General features: G+C 35.0%; 1 protein-coding gene across 3 annotated transcripts; it reads right to left on the bottom strand.

Annotated features, from left to right (window-relative positions):
• Positions 1 to 3,329: 3,329 nt before the first annotated feature.
• On the bottom strand, positions 3,330 to 21,429 carry LOC114758889 (probable sulfate transporter 4.2). 3 transcript variants are annotated; one of them, XM_028947991.1, is made up of 17 exons: positions 20,847 to 21,212; positions 19,931 to 19,979; positions 18,239 to 18,444; positions 12,442 to 12,610; positions 10,756 to 10,821; positions 10,575 to 10,682; positions 10,042 to 10,149; positions 9,880 to 9,945; positions 8,701 to 8,761; positions 8,410 to 8,537; positions 8,150 to 8,191; positions 7,546 to 7,662; positions 7,188 to 7,239; positions 5,056 to 5,194; positions 4,895 to 4,983; positions 4,086 to 4,162; positions 3,330 to 3,832 (listed from the first exon to the last, which is right to left on the bottom strand). In XM_028947991.1, exons 2-17 carry the CDS (start codon positions 19,937 to 19,939, stop codon positions 3,560 to 3,562), a joined length of 1,710 nt encoding a protein of 569 aa, XP_028803824.1. In that variant the 5' UTR covers positions 19,940 to 19,979; positions 20,847 to 21,212; the 3' UTR covers positions 3,330 to 3,559. The 3 variants fall into 3 exon arrangements, with proteins under 3 accessions (XP_028803824.1, XP_028803822.1, XP_028803823.1); XM_028947989.1 differs by having other exon boundaries at positions 18,239 to 18,440; positions 20,847 to 21,176; XM_028947990.1 differs by lacking the exon at positions 4,086 to 4,162 and having other exon boundaries at positions 3,681 to 3,832; positions 18,239 to 18,440; positions 20,847 to 21,429.
• Between the last annotated feature and the right edge of the window lie 891 nt (positions 21,430 to 22,320).

Genomic DNA, 22,320 nt, shown 5'->3' with positions numbered 1-22,320 from the left:
ATCTCAGTAGTAAACATTACCACATACATGCACAAGATGGATGCTAGTGTATGGTATGTAGTTTTTCATAAAATTAAGTTAACTAGTAACATGCCATCATGCTTTATGCTTGGTATAAAAATGCATGGCCATGGGAACATATTAGAAACAGCATTTCCAGCAACAATCATCATGTCACAACATCATTCAAAAAACAAATACAAACCAACACATGAGCATACCACATCGAGCACATAAAGGGTAAGTTCACTACCTTGCACCTCAAGCTTTCCTCTTGCTTTTCTTTTGATTCCCTTAACTTCCCAACCATAAGGGCTTTCGGTCAACATCATCAAACATCCTATTGAATGTTCCAAGGTCCTAAACATAATCACATTGGTCATACAATCCATTTAGACCAAGAGATTATATAAAGTTCAAGACTAACCTTCTTGAACCTAACCCTTTTCTCTTAATTTTGGATTGATGTTCTAGCTTTGTAAAATTATTCCTTATCATTTTGATAAAATTTGGCAGCATTTCCCTTAGGAAAATGACTTCCCAACATCATCAAACTATCATAAAATCAATATATAACTACCATAAACCAACATAGAGAAGTTTGGAAGGCTTACCTTGGTTCCAAGTCACTTCCCCTCTCTAGAATTCTCTTATTTCTCTCTCTAGTTTTGATTTTGCAAGAGTTTCCCCCACTCATTTGGTCTTGCACGAAATGAACATGTGGGATGGGGTATTTATAGGCTTCAAATTTCATTAATTTCACATATACCCTTCTTGCATAAGACTTAATCTTGGCCCTCCAATTTTTACTTCTTTCCAAATGTACAAATCTTAGGCAACATAACCTAAGAAGATGACAAGTGTCTTGAGTCATGGCTTCAAGAAGCTTGTAGATGCTTCTAAAGATTTCTAGATCCCTCTAGGTTCTTCTGTACTCTTCTTGATTGTTCTAGATTCTTCTAGATGGTTCTAGATTTTTCTAACAATTTGAACAATTCCTTTCATGTCCATTCATCAACTTGGCATTAAAATAGGGAGAAAATAAATGGAAATTCGTGCAAAAATATTTTTTTTAATTATTTCTCCACCTATCAAACCAATCTTGCACCGTATCAGATATTTTTCGGGTCCTGACTTGCCTTATACCACCGAGACATTTTCTTCTTAAAATTCTAGCCAATAAAAGGTATATATATGGTGCCACCTTAAAGGAGTAGAGGGGAAGAAATAGTCAACACTATTGACCAATTTGTTAACCTTATTGAGTCACATCGTAGAAATTTTGCTCTACTAGGTAGATAGGGAACTGTCTAACACTTACCCGTATTGCATTCTAATTTTTCTACTACCCAAAAAATATCTTCTGGTGACTCATATGATGACTCATCACCCTCATAAATGAAGCACATGGGAAGGAAGAAGAGAATTCAAGTTGAACTTGTCTTCCTCAAAATATCCGAGATATTTTCTAACTTTGTCTCCTAATTAAGGGAACATTAATTATTTAACATTTAACTAGAACATTTTATCCAATCCTGAACTCCAAAAATTCATCAATTTATACCACAAAATTTGTTTAATTCTGTAGAAAATCTATGAATTTTCTCAGATCATAACTCAGACCATAAGTATTTCTTTTTAAATTTCCCATAACAAACCCATAAACTGTAGTTCTGGCCTTAAAAAATATTAAAGCCATTCTGCTGGCCTTCTAGGGTCAAGACTAATTTTATAAATTAGTACAACCTTTCAACCCTTTAATCTCATTTTTGCGTACATTTTTTAGGTCTCTTGCTATTTTAAATAATTACCTCAAATAGTATACTTTTTACTGGTAATAACCTTATAAATTCCATTTAAGCTATCTCAGGGGTATTTTCGTCATCTATCTTCACAAAAGAATCTTAGAATATTATTTTCTATTTTTTGGGATTTTCTTAGAATTTTCTATGTACTTTCCATTTTTATCCCTGATGGTCGTAACTTTTTAAATTTACGGTTTTACCTCTGCTTAGGCTCAACCTTATAAAACCATCTCTTTGAGGCTTCTAATTTAACTTTTGGTCTGTATCTAGCCTCTTTTCTCTTTTTGGGCCTTTGGCACTTTACTAGAGCCTCTAACTTTGATTAAACTTTAGCCCCTTAAAACTTTTACTTTGTAGTTTAGTCCCTGAAACCGCTTTAACTTCTTTTCTCATCTTTGGGACCTCTACTACAAAAAAGTCTGGTAGCCTATCCAATTTAAGCTATTTCTGGTATTTCTAGGCCTAAAAATCAGAATGTTACATTAACTGTGTTACTCAAATTGTAAAAATATCACTTCTTGAAATGCCGCTTTTTAATTTCTTGAAGAACTTCTTGTTACTAGTTATACTAAATTTGTTAATAGCGTTAAAGAACTTGTTAATCATGTTACTTGACATGAAAAAAATCCCAAAAATAGTTGCCCACCTAAACTCCAATACTGGCCTGTGGCTTGATGGTCTTTTAAAAAAAAAAAGAAAAATTAAAGGATAACATTGTAAACTCATTTAACATTTCCAAATTGAAATTTGGTCATTATAACGAATTTGGGATTTTACAAGTTTAAGTGACCATTTGAGGTTTGCAAAATCAAGAATAAAGACTAGAACAATCTCATTTTGATTTTTCTACATTTAGTAATGAATTTTTAAATCTTGCCAAAATTTTAGGGCTACATCATGAATAGTAATCCAAAAAAACAAATAGCAAGGGTACAATGGCATAATGTTATTTCCAATTACATCAATTACCCTAATTTTATTTATGATACATCTAACACCCTAATGTTATATTTTTAGTACCTAGAGCACCTTTTCTTATTTATAATGCATCAAGCACACTAAATAGTAAAGAAGATGAGGAGCCTAAACATAACTTGGAAAAAAAAACATCAAAGGGTGCATTAGGAAAACATTAAAGTATTCGACACCCTAAACAATAAACGAGATTATAATTGATAAACAACAGGATATTGGATTCATTACAAATAATATTAGTAATAGGGAATAAAATGCTACTTTACCCTTAAAACAAATGGGACTTGATTTTTCAAAAAAAAAAAAAACCATAAAAAACTTACAAATACCTAATTGTATACGTGGGCAGAGAGGTCTGAGACGGAACACATACCACGCCCAAATTTGAACTCGAGCCCTCAAAATACAATACCCATGAAAAATTTCCCACCCAATCCAAACAAATAAATTTTACAGTTGCTCAATGGTATTGCCATCGTTTCTCCATGTCCGTCCAACGAAAAAAATTATAACGACAGAAAAAGCTGAACAGGTGAGTTACACACTGCGTTAGAATGAGTAATCCGACAAGAAATGATTTTTTTTTTTATATATATATCTTATTCCTTATATTTTACAAATATTAGTTAAGATTACAAACGCGAATTATTTTCACAACTAGCAAGATTGCACAAGCTCGTAAGTTACAATGAAGCCTAATCTCTAAGATAGCTATCCGAAAGAATGGGCTAAACAAAAAATAGAATCATTTACCACTCTTTGAAAAGACAGAATTCAAGTCAAGATTTTCTTGACAACAATGGCTCCAACTGGGAATCGGTGTCCTCGGGAAGCAGAGGATTGCCATTACCAGCCTCCAAATCGGTATTCGAAAGGTTCTCTCCTCTCTGTGGAGGAGTCCTGGACCCCTCTTTTAACTGCTGAACATGCTGCAAGCAAACTTGAACAGCATCATGTACTCTCACAAAGTACCACTCTTTGCCTATCAGCTCCACAACATCAGATTTGGACAACGTAAGCAAAACTTCTGGGTTTGGATTGGAGATTGCTATCTGCAAGAAAAACCCAGTTGATTAGTGGAACATTATAGCTATGGTATGGTTTCAAGACTTCAAAATGCAGAATAGCCTAGTTACATAAATTTGAATACTTTACAAGCATAAATAGTGCATTTGGAGAGAGAAGGAGAAGAAAGACAATAGGTATGAAGATAAGCACACAATCTTTTCCTTTTTTTCTTTTTTTTTTCCTGGTCATTCCTTTCAAATGCATGAATCTAGAGGATCAAATTTAGTCACATCGTACCCGGATGCCCCGTAGTTTGTACTCATGATGCAAGTCTTTTAAAGCCTGAATAGCACTAGAGTCTATGCAGGTCACAGCTGCAATAATAACAACCAAAACTTTATAATACAATGTTGATATTCTGGCATGTTATTTACAGAAAAAGGTTCAATTAAAAAAGTTTCAGTTTGTTCATTAAGGAAAGCAACTTTACGCAGCAAGCATCAATCTTGACCATATCTTCACAAATAAGAAAGAGAAAGACTGGTTCTACAGCTGGAATTCATTTCAGTCCTTCGTTTTAAAGGAACCATCTTTGAGTGAAGCGGCTTCAAGACATTCTCACAATTTTTCAGATCATTTCCCAATATTTGGTACAGAAGTCAGTCACCAACATTATATGGCAAACTAGTAGTGTGTGAACATTGCTGAAATCAGAGGACTACCAGAGATGTCAGCAACTGCAAAGGTGCTGGGGCCATGGAGTGGAGAAGTATAATTCTTTGCTCAGCAGATAACAACTAGATCATAACCAGTAGATAATGGTAGGAATTTGATTAAAATAGTGGATGCTAAGTGGTGTATGACGATTGCATCTAGAGAAGGACTCAATCAGTCCAAGAAAATTAACTATGCAGATTCTACATTTGAAAATTCCTAGAAGTTTTTAAAACAGAATTTAATTCGTGACATTAAAGAGACCGAAAAATTCAAGAAAAAAACTTCAATGGACAACACCCATTCATGCCCAGTAGCTATTAATTTAATTATGCTAAAAAACATATACGACACCATATATGCTTCTAAATATACAGATCAAGGTGACTTACGAGCCATTTCTAGAATCACAAAATAGATTCTTTCAACCTCGGGTCCACGTTTTGTAGATCTATCAACATCCGCTTCATATTCCCGCAACCTGGAAAAAATCTAAATAAATCAAGCAACATTTTCTCATACAAGAATTCAAATACAACTAAAGTTTTATTACCTGTCCTTTATGTAACTTATGTTTGCAAAGTAAATGGGAGCATCAATACGAACAATCACAATTCCATTGTACGTATATGCTTCAGGATATTGTTTAACATTTCTATAAACAGTTGTCCCAGGCAAACGACCCAAAACAGCTGCAGCACACACCAGGCAGTAACCTCAGCATATCCTCGTTAGAAAGAATCATCCAGTAATGCATACAAAAGCAATTAAGTAAATTGACCTAATTACAAAGCCAAGTTCCAATTTGTCTTTTTTATCAATAGAAACTCAATCATGAAGAAGGTCCATGCGACAGAATAGAGGAGTAAAGTTGTTAAATGCATCATCTGGTATTAGCTACTTAATGCAGAACTGTATTGGAAACTTTGTACAGAATTTTGAATTACTACCGAAAAACTTGGCAAGATTTCATGGAGGAGTCTTCATGATTCCAACAAAACTCGAGGGAGATTTGTGCAATTTATTTTTTGTTTCAGGGGAGGTCTGTGAGTTTTGAAAATAGAGATAAGATCTACATAATTAAGCAAAACTTAAGAGAGATTCACACTGGTTTTGAAACTACAAGGTATACATATTTAATAAAATGCACGGGAAATATGTATAATTTCCACAAAATCGAATGCAGCCTAAAGCACTTGGTCTTGTAAAGTTGGGAGAAGGACACAGAGGTTCTCCAAAATAGGGTATTGACGTATAGTCCCAAGAAATGAGCAAATTACGTTGCATTCCTAGGGACTTTTCTAACATTAATTTTTTTTTGCCCAATTACCACACTAAACCTCTGCATAGTAAGTAAAAGAAAGTCGTCACTACTGAACTTGTAGTTGTCAATTGCTACTCAATGTAGAAAACTTGTCATTGAGTTCTAGGTGACTACTAACACTTTAAAATCAAGTTTATTTTCTGAAAAGTAGTTGCCACTGCTGAACTTGTTATAAGTAATAATCACAGTTGTTAATTGTTATATGGAAGTTGTCATGGAGCTCTAGGCGACTACTAACCTTAAAAACAAAGAAGCTGAAGTTTTGAAAAGTAGTTGTCATGAATGGGATTGTAGTTGTTATTACTTATAAGGGTTAAGGTGCAAATTTGCCCTAAAAGTATTCACTCGAGTGCGAAGCACCCAAAGTTTTTTGGGTGCAAATTTACTTCGGAAGTTTAAAATCGTAGTAATATCGTTCTCTACCATTAAAAAACTAACGTTGACTGTTAAAATAGTAACGTTGACTATCAACATTTTTAAGGATAGGAGGACAATGTTGCTATGATTTTAAACTTTCCGGGCAAATTTGCACCCAAAAAAACTTCCGGTGCTTAGTGAATAGTTCGGGAGCAAATCTGCACCTTAACCCTTACTTATAATGGAAGTTATTATTTATCACACTGAACTTGTCATGAAAACAATTGAAACCAAGTTGTTATCTATGAAAAGTGGTTGGCATGTCTAAACTTATAGTTGTCATTACTCATAATCAAAGTTGTCAATCATTATATGGAAAGTGTAATTGAGCTCCAGCATAATTTCAAATTATGGGATTATGGTTATTCGATAATGAAAATAGCTGTTAGAAAAGGATCTAAGGACTCCAGTGCAATTAGCTCATTTCATGAGACTCGTATATGAACACCACATTTCAATGGTCCTGATGTCGTTCTCCCTATAATTTTGTGTCTTTACTGTGTTGGCTGGGGCTGCTGGCATTCTACTTTGCAACTGTTTGTTTTTATCAGTCTTTATCCACTCTTATGCTATTTCTTTCATCTACCCATCTTGCACACTCCCTGTAGATTCTCCTGAACCATAACTTTTTCTTTCTTTCGGTTTTAAATTCATCATATCATTTTTATCAGATTTTACCAGTTATAAAGATGGGGTTCTTTCAAATCCCTAGATGCACTTGTCTTGTTACACATGCTACAGGAGTACCCAAATTTAGCCTTAGAACTTGGGAAGTAAGGTTGGTTTCAAGCTTCCATAAAGTTCCTGCTTTCTACCATGACATGATTCAGATCCTATTGAGGTGTGAAGTATACTGTCTATAATACAATTTGTCTTCATTCCTAGATATAAAACTGAAATAATGGAAATCTTCCGCAATTACCAAAATTGACAAACGGACTTACCAATATGTGGATTTGCAGACTCATGAATGACAAAAGCAAGTGAAGCGCCCACCTATAATTTCACAACATTGTAAAGCATATAAGGGACTATCTCAAGGGCAGCATGGAAATCACAACTCTCGCAACTGAAATTCAATGATATCATGCTCCATGGTTTATAGTTAAACAAGACTGCAAAACTATCACCTTCATTTTCCCATGATAAAATACCAAGCATTAAATGGCTCAAGTTCTAATCAGTAAATCATATAATGAATACGCTTAGATCAATAAAAGAATTGAAACTTTCTCAGGAAAAGCAAATTTCTCCATATATAACAAAGTCATTGCTTATAAGTAAACTTCACCTTGTACTCACCCCAACAAGTACACCAATCTCAATTCCAAGGAACAATGTTGTAGTGAAAGTAATGGTCCAAAGAAGAAAATCCCGTTTGTCTACACGCCATAAGAAAATGGCCTCATCATAATCCACCTGAATAATAAAGTCCAATGAAAACATATTATATTTTGTTACCTGAACAAAGATATAAACGAAAATCAAAAAAATTTTCAGTGAGTTTCGACCAGCAAAGCAATACAACCAACTTAAATGGGATTTAGAGGCTTTGGACTTTTCGTCAACAGAACATTGTTTGCATATTAAAAAATTATACAAGTAATCAAGTTTTACATGGACAGGATATTCCAAGAAAACAAGATAAAAATTAGCAAAGTAGTTAATATCAGACAAGTAGTGAAATCTATATAAAAAAGCAATTATCTCATGTGGAATGGATTTCACAATCCAAGCAAATTAACAGAACCCAACAGCATCAAGTTATAGCCCATAAGGGTCTGTTCTGCGCTACAATAAACTCTAATTTGAGATCAACCCTTCTACTACAACAGCGCATCAAGTAACTACTGCCCCTGATTGTAGACAATGAAATGAATCAATTGGCATGAAGGAAAATGCTTACCAGACCAATCACAGCAGAGATCACTATGGCAGCAAGAACACACTGGATTTTATTGAAATCATAAAAACCATAGTCAGCATTCCCAGGAAAACAGATCCTTAATTCTTAACATCATTTCCAATTTAATATCATTCTAACTTGTATGTATCAAATCCTGGCAAGAATTATCGATAAAATATGGTCAGGAGAACCATCCGTTTAAGCAACAAGTCCTGTAGGAATAAATGAGACGTGTACAAGGTAGAGGCACGGACACAAACCTGAGGTATGTCTTTAAATAATGGAGTCAGGAAGAGAAGTGTACAGGTTATTATGATTCCTGTCACTATACCAGATATTCCAGATTTTGCACCGCTTTCATGATTGACAGCTGACCTTGAAAAGGATCCTGCATTTCTCATTCAAAAGCATGAAAAATCTTTAAATATACGTATGCCTTTTGGTCACTTGAAGGTTTCACTATAATTAAAATTACAATAATGAAACTGACTGCTGATTTTACATAAAAAGTCAACTTCATTCAAGTTCTCAAATTCAAAAATAAGTCTTACCTGTTGTTGGATATGCTGAGAAAAATGAACCAAGAACATTGGCAACACCTAAACCAAATAACTGAACAAAAATATCCAGAAGGGTGGTTATGAGATATTTTGATCGAGACCAGCTAAAATACTATGAAAAAACAGAACAGAAATATTGATAGCAAATGTGAATGAAGTGCAAGTTCCGGGATTGTGATATTTATAACCCAAAGAAAAAAAAAACTGTTCCAAAGATGACTACTGATCCTGACCATAACCTTATTCTCCGATACACCCAGAACAGCAACAGAAATTAACACAATTACAAGCAACCAGAACACAGGCACACAGCTTCTGGCTTTTGAGGCCATATCTCTCCTCACCGCACTCTTCTTTGACAAGAAATTAATACCCCCTCGTGGAAAGGAAGTTCTTAATTTAATTTAAAATTAAAATTTTTAATTTTTAAATTTAATTATGTGTAATAATTATGTGATTATAAAAATCATTAATATAATTAATTAGTAATTAAATTACTAATTAATTAGAATAATTAAGTATTAATTATATTCTATTTTTTAGAAATTTTAAATATTATAATTTTTTGAATTTTATAATTTATAATTGCTCCAACTACTCCCACATCACCCGTACCATCATGATATCATCTCAGATTCTTACTACAAGCTTCTAGACTAGAAGCTTCATTGAGGGTCTACTGTGTGTCTTGTAAAAATTTGCAGATCATCACCCTCCCCTAGAGACCTAGAAGCTTCACCTTGTTCTGAAGAGGAAAGTTTGGGATTGCTTAGAAGTCATTTCAGCATTCTCCCAAGAATTTTCAAATTATGGCGAGTCTTTCCATTTAACAGGAAATTCCATTTGTAAATTTATGAGCTTCTTCAGCTGCACCTTCTATTTCTACACAAGCATTTCTCAAGAGTTGGTTGCTATTTCAAGGGCTACGTAGGATATATCCAGTGCTTAATTTTATCAGAAGCGAGACACTGGATTATCGTGGACAAAGAAAAGAGGGAAAATGTGCCATGGCTCTCAACTAGAGTTTCATACGTGGAGTTATTTCTTTTCTTAAAGTTTAATAGTCCATTCCAGGTTTCATATACGTCATGTAATTGAAGTCATTAGGCCAGTGTAAATAAATAGCAACCAACAGGCTATTGTGTGGTCGTATCTTCGAAAGAAACATACCTCTTGATTTGAATCCAGTTCATACCCATTTTTTGCTGCTAATGCTTTGGCAATCCCCACAGATTCCTGAAGTTTGAAGGTATATACAGATGGTGTACATGTTGCCAAACAACAATTTTAATGAACCAACTAAAATAACTGGGGCATAAAGAAGATCTTTACCAATATAGCCACACCAGTAATGAGAAATGCAGTTGGAATTAAGGACAGTGCATAGCTGAAGGCTTTGGGAAGAGAAAATTTTGGCAGGCCCTCAGGTATATCTCCTACCTATCAAACAACAAGTAATACTTGTCAGCTTTTCTGGATTCAGTCTCTATCAGCTTGAAGAACATGTTAACAAGTTGTTATCAGCTTTGTGGACATGTCACCAGCCCTGAGCATACAAGTTCTCATTTATATGTGACAAGAGGAACAAAAGTAAGGAGCGTGAATCAAATTATAGCAATTACTATCACTTTTACATCATCAAGAAACCTAGACCAGATTAAAACTGCTTACACTGGTCCTAATATGACTGAAAACTACCGTATAAAAGGAAAACAAAAGTTTTAATGCAGTACAAAATGGCAAATATCCGGTTGATGGTATCAGGTAGTGTACATATCATTCCTCTTCTATTATCCATCAAGTTTTTCCCTAGGTTACTATTATAGAGACAAAAAAGCATCTTAGCTATGATTCTCAGTTCTCACCAAAGAAATGGATGACGGATGGAATATTTTTACAAAAACTGTTCCCAGAACTACTGCTGTGAGAGGGCCTGCAGCTCTTAGGAACCGTAAGTACTTCCGTGATTTCCCCTGCAGATAGAACGTCAATATGAGAACACCAATGACATTAATGTTCCACAAACAACAAAGAATCGATTCATACCAAGTGCTTCATGACAAGTAGTATTGTTAGCATCACTGATCCCATCACAAAAGGAGGCCAAGAAAACTACAGAAGGGAAAAACATATATATCAAGTCAACAGGAATTGACAGATGAAACCATTAGAAAGACGTAGTAAATAACAACAAATTTAGGAATTAACACATTATGGATGGTACAAGGAACCTTCATTGGTTAATTTAAACTCAAAATTACATCAACATTTAGCACGAGAATAAGACGCTGAAATTATGTTGCCTTAAACGCGCAATGAACCACAAAAAGAAGTTTCCCGTAAACACATAACATATCCTCATTTACTTGCATTTTATGTTTATTATTCCATTTTTCAACAAACATCTAATACTTCAGAACGTGAAAAGAAGCTAAACAAAATTGACTCCGCCCCTTTTCTAGATGAAAAGACCAGAACATATAAATACGTAATTTGCAAACTCATTGTTCTAACTATCATGATGCAGGACACTGGCATCAGTATAGCCCAAGTAGGAGATATCACATGATCTCTATTATTCTTATGACTATGGCACTGAAAGAATCCTCTCAAACCAAGGGGAAAAAAAAATTGAAATCCAGAAGGGACACCCAAATGGATGCCCAAAAGAAAAACAATTGTTACCGAAGAAGATTTGACTGAAAATACTTGCGACTATGTTCAAACTATAGATGCCTCAAGGTAGAAAATAAAGTGCTCCACTAAAGGACTTTCCTGTTACTTGTTCCCCCCAAAACCCACTTGAACTTAATATCTTAGAAATCCTACATTCTTACTTACATGCATACAATTTAAATTACGACTAGTAAGCCATTACTTTTATAAAATTTAAACATTCATTCCCCGAGGCAACTTTTGTGTTTCTTAACACAAGTTTTCTTTCCGGGTTTACTAGTACAGTGACTTTGAATTCCACTCCGATTTCATAATCAGCTTAGAATTAAACTTGAATTCTTTCTTTCAGATATTATGATCAGTTTCATAAGCTGATCAGAAAATTGTTATTTTCCATGAGTAACATAACCAAACCCAACGTATGATACTCTGGTTAATTTTCTTCTAAATCGGTCCCCTAAATTTATGCATGTGTTCCAAGAGAGAATAATACAGGAGAATGTGTCAGGCTCCTTTGGCATTCTATAGGGCCCAATGGACCAAAACCTCTCTCACTATTTCCCCTTGATCTGCCCGAATAATTATTTTTTTGTTTAATGAGATTATGGCTCGTGTGCATTTATGAAGATTTGAGTTTGATTCTCTGTTTTATCTCATTCACTGTGTCTAGGGTTTATGCCTATAAAGTTTGTAACCCTTGCTGGAATATAAGAGTAGCTTTTGCCACATCATAAAGCTTGCAACCCTTGCTACTAACATATATTGTTCAGCGCACTGTAACATTCCATTAAATTTTCCCATGAAAACATAAAACCCAAATTCCAAATTCCCTTCCTATTTTACTTTACTTATCATTAGCGTATAAATTACATGTACCATAAGTTCAATTGACTAAGCAAAAACTCATAAAGAGGCAGTTAAAAAGTAATTTTAAGGGATGACAATATTACATCAGATATAAGTTAGCATTATTGGGGAAAAAATTTGGTAATTGTACCACCTCAAAAGACATGTCCATTGAATAGTGAAAAATTCAAATAAATCAGTAAAGAATACCTTATCGATTCCAGCTATTACACTCTCAATCAATGGGATGATCTTGCTGCTTCGTGCTATACTATAACCCAAGAAGTATTTTGCCTGAGATAAACCAATAACAATAGCTGAAGCTGTTGTGAAGCCAGAAATCACTGAATGGCTTATGAAACGAATCAGCCATCCCAGCCTGGAAAACCCACAAAACAAAAAATTGCATGTTACATGTAATTATAGTGTCTGTAAATTCCAAGACACGGAATGCAGCTCATTATTAAAAGCCAATTTACAAGGAAATTGATGGTGGGGGCCAACCGGGATGGCAGCTAATAAGTTAATTCCCAATTAATAAACATTCAATTTGATGGAAGCGAGTGATACGTTAAATAAGTCAAATTACAATTAACTCTAATTCTTCTAATGGGCAGCCGCAAGTTTTACTAATTATTGTGATTAATATTTCAAAGCGAGCGGCAAGTTGATGAGCTTTGGAAAAGAAAGGTGTACGGGTTGCTTATATCAAAGCCAGACAAGATATGTATGAGGGGGTAACTACTAATGTAAGAATGCCTGGAAGTGAGACAAAGGACTTCCCCATTAAGATTGGCCTACATCAGGGACACATGTAATTATAGTGTCTGTAAATTCCAAGACACGGAATGCAGCTCATTATTAAAAGCCAATTTACAAGGAAACTGATGGTGGGGGCCAACCGGGATGGCAGCTAATAAGTTAATTCCCAATTAATAAACATTCAATTTGATGGAAGCGAGTGATATGCTAAATAAGTCAAATTACAATTAACTCTAATTCTTCTAATGGGCAGCCGCAAGTTTTACTAATTATTGTGATTAATATTTCAAAGCGAGCGATAAGTTAATGAGCTTTGGAAAAGAAAGGTGTACGGGTTGCTTATATCAAAACCAGACAAGATATGTATGAGGGGGTAACTACTAATGTAAGAATGCCTGGAAGTGAGACAAAGGACTTCCCCATTAAGATTGGCCTACATCAGGGATCTTCTTTGAGTCCATACTTGTTTAATATTATTTTGGATGTTCTAACCGAACCTATTCAAGAAAGAATCCCTAAATCCATGCTCTTCGCAGATGACAGTTCTCATAGCGGAATCAAAAGAAGAGATTAACACTAGATTGGAGTTATGGAGAAGGACTTTGTAGTCGAAAGGTTTCCGCTTGAGTAGGAATAAAACAGAATATATGCATTGTAATTTTGGGAGGAGGCAAGGCAATGGGGATTTGGAGGTAAAGATGGGGAGTCAAATCATTCCTCAAGTATCAAAGTTTAAATACCTAGGATCCATTCTACATGAGGATAGGGAAATTGATGGAGACTTCTCTCATAGAATACAAGCTGGCTGGTTAAAGTGGAGTAAGGCTACCGGAGTTATTTGTGATAAGAAGGTACCTGAGACACTTAAGGAAAAATTTTATCGGACTGCTACAAGACTAACTATGTTGTACGACAGTGAATGTTGGGCAATAAAGGGAAAACAAGAGCACGAAGTTGGAGTAGCAGAAATAAGGATGTTGAGATGGATGTGTGGTCATACAAGAAAAAATAGGATTCAAAATGAAAACATTAGAGTAAGAGTCGGCATGACACCTATCCAAGAGAAAATGATTAAAAATCACTTAAAATGGTTTGGACATGTGCAGAGAAGGCCATTAGAGGCCCCGATGAGGAGGGTAGATCAGACAATATGTAGTCCCATAAAAAAAGCAGAGGAAGACCGAGAAGAACGCTTAATGAAGTCATTAAACGAGACCTCCTGGTCAACAGCATATTTAAGGATTGGGTTGTTAACAGAGCACAATGACGTCGTGTGATTCATGTAGCCAACCCCACCTAGTGGGATAAAGCTTGTTAGTGTTGTTATGATTAATATTTCTCCATGATTTTAGGGATACTATGAATTTTTTTTTTTTCTTGTTTGTATTTTAGATCATTATTGTGATGGGATTTGATCTGATTCAATCAATCCTCTTCCTTCCCTACATGTATCAACCTAGTTCATGAGAATAAAGCAAGTTTTTCACCGCACACCTGCATAGTATCAAAGCAAAAAGATGAGTTGGTATATAAGGTGAAGACAAATAAGACGAACGAGTCTGTTTTGCAAATTGGCAAGTATCACAATGACAAACTGAAAATCTTTGTTGATGGAATTAGGAAACAAAATTCTCATATAAGCAAGATTCGGATACCCTATTCTAGAATGCCATAACATGATGCCTTCATGAGACATAACTTAAAAAACTGAACCTAAAACAAAAGAGGAATTGATCATCGAGATCTTGGAATAGTCTTCAAGATAGTAGACTCCATTGCACTCCTTAGCTTTGCCAATCACCTTCCCCAAGGCTAAGGCTTAATACATATTGATGTTTGGGGTCCATCTAGGACCGAAACTACTTCCAAAGCCAAATGGTTTGTCACGTTCATTGATTATCATACTCGCTTAACATGGATATCTTTAATGGAAGAAAAATTCAAAGTCTTCTCTATTTTTAAAAACTTTCACGCTTTTGTTCAAAATTGATTTCAAACATCCATTAAGATTCTTCAAAGTGACAATGGCAAAGAATATGTCAACACAAACTTTCAAAAATATCTTGCTGAAAATTGTATCCATCATCAAACCTCTCGTTTGCATACACCACAACAAAATAGTGTCACAAAAAGAAAAAACAGACCTCTCTTGGAACTGGCAAGGGCTCTTTTAATTGATAAAAATGTTCCAACAAAATTTTCAGCAAATGCCATTCTTACTTCTACTTATCTCATGAACCGAATGCCCTCAAAGGTTTTAAAATTATAGACACCTATTCAGAAATTTTTGGAGCATTATCCTCATTCTCATCTCCTTAGTACTCTTCCAAAATGAGTTTTTGGCCATACAGTGTTTGTTTTTTATGAGCAGGGTGGCAAATTAGGTTCCATATCTAGAAAAATGTATTTTTTTTGGGTCATTCACCCATTCAAAAGGGTTATAAATGTTTTTCTCCTCCTACTAAACATTATTATGCGACTTTCAATGTTAAGTTTGTTGAATCTCTCCCTTTTTACCCCAAATCACCCATTCAGGGGGAGAGTAATAGTGAATGGTTGATCTGTGGTAGGATAATCATCAATTGAGTGAAAACCATTGTGAACAGCAAAATAATGCTCCCAGTTGTGGTTCCCAAACACCAAACCCTGCTGATACGAGTTCCATTCCCATCAATCTTGATTCGGAACACTTTTTTTGGGACCTGAATAGCTTTGTACAGATCAAGAACAGTCCATTACCGAGCCAAATATGCCTCTTTCTAACCTAGTAAACAGTCACCAGCCCAGACCTGCAACTCCCACTAATCCTACTCCCAGTCCAGAACTACAGACAACTAAAACAGAGGAGGAAACAGCAGTAAACAGAGATGAGTCTATTGCACTACCAAGGCCAAGTCATGAAACCCAACCTGAGTCTATTCCTGACGATCTACAATGGCCAGTTGCATTAAGAAAAGGGAAAAGGAGTAGTACCAGACATTCAATCAACAAGTATATCTCTTGTGACAAGCTTAACCCTTCTTTTAAGGATTCTGTTACTACTATTGATAACAAGCAATCCCAAGAACTTTTAATGAAGCAATATGATCCTAAGTAGAAGGAAGCCATTGATGATGAATCGAATGCCTTGGCTAAGAATCAGACATGGCAAATATGTTGTAAGTAGCAAATGGGTATTTACCAAGAAAAACAACCCGGATGGAAGCATCAACAAGAATAAAGCCGGACTAGTAGCAAGAGATTTGACCCAAACTTGTGGCATTGATTATCTAGAAACATTTGCACCTGTTGCCAAATTCAGTACTATAAATGTCTTGTTATCTCTTGCTGCTAATCTAGATTGGCCTTTGCATCAGTTAGATGTTAAAAATGCTTTCTTAAATGGGGATCTGGAAAAGGAGGCATACATGGTGATTCCACTGGGACTATGAGGTCCAAAAAATCAGAACAAAGCTTACAAACTCTATAAATCCTTATATGGATTAAAACAATCCCCCAGGGCATGGCTTGACAGGTTTGCACTAGCTATCAAGGGATTTGGTTATAAGAAATGTCAGGTAGACCATACATTGTTTGTTTAATCACTCTAATCACAAAACAACTGTGCTTATAGTTTATGTAGATGATATTCTGTTGAGAGGGAGTGATACTAAAGAGATTGAACACCTCAAGAAGAGGTTAGCTACAAAATTTGAAATAAAGGATCTTGGAAATTTGAGATACTTTCTGGGATTGGAAATTGCTAGATCCCTAAAGGTATTAGTGTGTCACAAAGAAAGTACAATACGGATCTCCTAAAAGATTTTGGAATGCTAGGAGCCAGACCAGCTGATACTCCTATGGAACTCAATTGCAAGTTAGAGGTAAAACTAGATAGTAAGGCTACAAACAAAGAGCGATATCAAAAATTGGTAGGGAAGCTCATATACCTATCACACACTTGGCATGATATCTCTTATGCTAGGGGGATTGTGAGTCAACTCAGTAGTAACCCTCAAAAAGAGCATATGTAAGCTATATACTAAATCCTTAGAGATATCTGAAAACTACATCCGGGAAGGGTTTGTTCTTCTCCAAAGGGAATCAGAAACATGTGGAAATATACACTGATGCAAAAGGTTAACTCCTGGCACAAAGGAGGAAAACAGTGTTGAAGTATTTACTGATGCCGAGACGCTCTACTACAAGTTACTATACTTTTGTGCAGGGTAACCCAGTGACATGGAGAAGTAAGAAGCAGCATGTTGTACCTCGAAGCTTTGCTAAGGCAGAATAACAGCACTAGCACTTGGAAGTTGTGAAGGATTATGGGTTGTACATCTATTGAAGGATCTTGGGATCAAAGTTACACCAATCAAAATGTGGTGTGATAGTATCATGGCTTTAAAGATGCTAACAATCCTGTTCAACATGACCAAACTAAACGTGTTGAAATTGATCATCACTTTATCTAAGAGAATATCAAAGCTAAGGTGATCAACCTAGCCTACATTTCCTCAAGCAAACAAGTTGCAGGTATGATGACTAAGCCACTAGTTCAAGCATAGTTTGAAGAACTAGCTAGCAAACTGGGGATGATCAACATCTATTTGCCAGTTTGAGCGAGAGTGTAGGAAGGGGGCCAGATGTTAAATAAGCCCAATTACAGTTAACCCTAATTCTTCTATTTGGCAGCCGCAAGTTTTACTAGTTATTATTAATATTTCTCCATGGTTTTAGGAATTCTTTGAATATTTCTTTTCCTGTTTTTATTTTCTATCATTATTGTGATAGGATTTCATCTGATTTGATCAATCCTCTTCCTTCCCTATATGCATCAATCTATTTCATGAAAATAAAGCAAGTTTTCTGCCGCACACTAGCACAATTCTTCTTCTGGAAATAAATAAGTGACACCGTAAAGTCATTAGGATTATTGTTAACTTAGCACAGCCATGTTTAATTTCATATCAAAATAATCATTTGGTAACTTAACTGGGTTGACGAACAATGAGAACATGATTAGGTAAACAATGAGTTGTTGCAAATCGCATTTTGATTAAGAAGGACTGGAAGATGCACCTTAAAGTAATTTTACCACACATAAATTTGTAGTTTACCTCAAAAAAGCATGCAAAACCACAACATTTCCAATTAAAGGCCTTAGTTTAGTTGGAGTATCGCCTGGAAGGGGCAGCACAAAGAAGGCCAAGCTTTGTTCATATGATTGGCATATATTCATTAAAATAAGGAGAAGCAGAAATACCTCAGGAGCCCCATTATGCACTCCAGTATCCCCACCATAAAAGCCAATAAAATCGCCAGCTCTGTATATAATTCACTGGATGAATCAGTGATGCTACTTAGCACATTAGAAACCAAAAGAGAAACGAGTGCCACTGGACCAACTGCAAGCTGACGAGATGATCCAAATACAGCATATACAAAAATGGGCACAAAGCCAGAGTCTTCCTTGCAAAGGAAATCAACCAAACAAAGATTAGAAGTAAGATAAAATGTAGAGCTGGGAGATGTAGAGGATTGTTGAAGCAGAGAAACAACCCATAGAGTATGCATGATCGGAAATTAGCAGAAAATTTCTAAGTTCAAAAGGGAGTTTAGTCATAATTGAGTTGTGAAACATCAACATGTCATGGAGCCATGGACAAAAACTGCTAGTTATAAACATTATTTTGAGAACAGGCTTCAAAATGAGATATATTTTCCAGGATATCTGTCCTGAAACAATTGTGGGATGTCAAAGAAAAGAAAATGTGTATGGTAAGGCTTATTCTAAAAATAACCGAAAAGTAACATGGATTCGATATTGTCAAATAAAAATCTAAAATTTTTATAGTCTGGTTTGCATATGAATATTAAAATCAATATAAAACAAGCAGCCTTATCATACTAGGTGAGTTAAACTATATAGATTATATGACACCATTAAGATCTATTAAAAACTATTTAGATATATCATTCACCACGAAAACCCATTTTATAAAATATCAATGTCAATGTAAAATTTGTAGGAAGTTGTACTATTCATAAATCATGAATATTACAGTTTACTTCATACTCTTGCAAAGCATGGGTCCCACAGTACAGTTAATATCAAAGCATGGGTATATATTTTCTTACGCATGCATATCATCAAAATATGAATAGCAATTTAACTGCAACACTATTATTATAATTTATATATATAATCATCAAAATACATGTTAAAACAAATTAAAATAAGACTACAAATTTGAAAATAGGAGGAAGCTCAATTTCAGTTTTAAAATGTAGAAAATAACAAAAAGATTTTGAAAATTGAGAATGCAAAATAAGTGGGCTGAAGTCATTTTTGTTTTATTTCTCTTTTAAAAGCAAAAGATTTTTAAAATACTAAACAAATAAGCTCCTCTTTGCAGCTTCTCCTTTTTCTTCTTCTTCTTCTTCTACTTCTTGGATTTATCTTTACTACTTCCTTCTGCAAAGGAAACTGAGGGCACGATGCTTTGACCATTCTTGAGAAAATGAGACTTACAACTGTAGGACATCTATCATTCAGACTTCTCTCAGGGTGTTAAATTCTTTGATTTCTCTTAGGGTGTCCTTCTCAACTTCTCTCAGATGTTAAATTCTTTGATTTCTCTTAGGGTGTCCTTCTCAATTTGTATAAACTATGGTAGATAAAGCCAAGGTATTTACCTTTTAATCTTAAGAATTATGGAACTAGTGAATGCATCCCTGATGCACTATGTACAAAGTTGGCATATTAAAAATAATAAATAAATAAATAAATAAAAAAGAGGAATTAGAAGTGCATTTTAGCCAAAAAATAATCATAAAAATAAAAAGAACAAGTACTATCAGGAAAAAGAACCAAAATATAATATTTCAGAAGCTGTACTTGTGGCAGGGAGGTTAATTATAATTTATAAGCAGGATGACAATTTAACAAACTTACAAAGTCCATATATAGGTTGAAGCCCAGCTAATTTTGCATAGGACATTCCCTGCTTGTTCAAAAAGCCACAAAATAATTAATAAAGGGAAACAGGTGCCTACAGACATATAGCGAATCAATATAAAATATAATCACAATAAATCATTAAATTAACAAGCACGACATTTATCAGATAAGTAAAAGGACAACATTCCATGTATATTCAGAGACGATCATAACGTGCGAAAACGAATGAAAACTTGGGGAAAAGAAAGCAAAAGGAATGACAGCATGATATGTGTTAGTAATTGAAAACATTAACATCAAAATCAGAGCCATTAATCAAATTGTCAAATTGGCCAAAACAGTCAAATTTACAACAGCCAATATGCATCCTGCTGAGCGTGGACCCACTAACACACAGTTATGAAAAGTTCAAACGACAACTTCCTATACTGATTAAGGACTCAAAGTCGGCGTTTCCCCTCTTAAGAAATGGAAAATCATACAAGTTATAAACCTCTCAAGAAATTCAAGCAAGGCATTCTGTTTCCAAGAAATGCAAAAGAGAAAGTAATATATAGGCACTACAAAGGGAAAATATTCCACTCCTCCAGCTCAATACTCAAGAGCTTTCAGCGGAGAAACTGGTTTTGAAAGCCCCCAAAAAATTTAAAAAAAAAAAAAGATCGCAACAGACACAGTAAGAATTCAGTTCGGTCGTTCAATTTCTACTAATTCAACAGAAATTTGGAAGTCCGGTAGAAGTTCAATGACTATTTATTCCACAGAAAAGAGTATAACAACTTCCGCAATTCCGGAATATGATATTTTCAGGCCCCCAGGCTCTATGAAGCACCCCGCAACGACATAATGGACGAGAAGTTTTGATGTCTTATATCCCACAGGCAGCCTAAGTAAAGGAACCATGAATCACCTGGGGAACAAGCATGACACCGACTGTGATTCCAGCCATGAGATCAACCTGAAAATACTCGCGCCATCTGTAAGTCCGAATCCAACGACAGCAAGGAAGGAAGAGCTCGATCCATTCAACACAAGTCATTAGCCGGAGCTTCGTGGCCCATCTGGAGAGCACCAGATTGACATGAGAACTAGACGACAACGACGACGACGCCGGAATGGTAGGGTGCTTCAAAGGGATGACCCGTACAGGACGAGTGGGCGACGCCGAAGCCGATGCCGGCATGGAGGAGGAATCACCAGCCAGATTGCTGCCACTTGGCGATACGTAGGTTATATCCATGTGCAGCGCCGGCGATCACATCAGCAGAGCATGCGCGCTTTTAACTCCTGGCGCACAGTTTGCGGATTTCTGGGACATGCGAGCCGAATCCCAATCACAGGGAAAGAAGAGACGAAATGAAAGGAGATTACGGGACCCACAGCCACGAGGGAAAAGGATAAGCTGATGGCCTGATGGCCTGATGCGAGTAATCGGAGCTTTTGCTTTTACACAGGGTGATCTCTGCCCTCGCCGTTCATCTTTGAAGCAGTGAACAACTCTTTCTTTTCCCTCATCTTTTGTTTTTTTTTTTAAACTTGAGAAGTGCAACTGTTCGTCTCAATATTTCAGCACTTATTCAGGTATCAACCAACATGTTCCATTTGATCCTATAGGAAAATATAATGCGTAAATAAAATTTCTTTGGTATTCTTTTTTTTGATAGAATCCACAAGGACTGTTTTTTTTTTCAACATCACAAATAGATTTATCTTCAATTTCTTATCTTGTTAAATGAGTTTTTAAACATTTTTATGAAAAATTTTTAACTTACTTTTTGTAAGAAATAAATTACTCATATAAAATTCAGATAAAAAAATTACTCATATAAAAAATTTTATTGATTGATTAAATGAAAGATAATAGTATATAATATTATATTAACATATATATTTGAAAATAAAATTGGAAAATAGTACTTATTCAACATATACTCTGTTTATCAAAAAAAAAGAAAAAAAGATTTACTGCCACTTATGAATGGCTTTCATAGTTCATAATATAAAATAGTCTATTGAGGGGTTAATTTTTCACTTATAACTAGCTATAAAACTTTATAACTAATCAATCCAATTCATTTAGCCAATAACATTTTGAGATAAAAGTCTAGTTTCATTTTTCTTATTTACGTGCGTAGTTAATTAGATAACCAGATTAAATAAAATCAACATGAGCTGCGACTGCTAGGTATCACAAGAGGTAAAACAAACTGCATCTTGCCACTCAAAGAACAGCAAATTCAGGATATTTTTATTAATAATTGTACGAATTGATATTTACTGATTGTCCTTTTCCGATCATCAAGTATATCAAATATAAATAATGTCAATAACATATATCAAAATATTAAGTCGCACTCTAATACTCCATATATGGATGCCACTTA

Source organism: Neltuma alba, unplaced genomic scaffold (genome assembly GCF_004799145.2).
Source record: "Neltuma alba isolate B1F8T4 unplaced genomic scaffold, ASM479914v2 tig00010767_pilon, whole genome shotgun sequence".
NCBI classification, from domain to species: Eukaryota; Viridiplantae; Streptophyta; class Magnoliopsida; order Fabales; family Fabaceae; genus Neltuma; species Neltuma alba.
The sequence above is the reverse complement of the archived record's forward strand: the minus strand, read 5'-3'. Positions and strand labels throughout refer to the sequence as shown.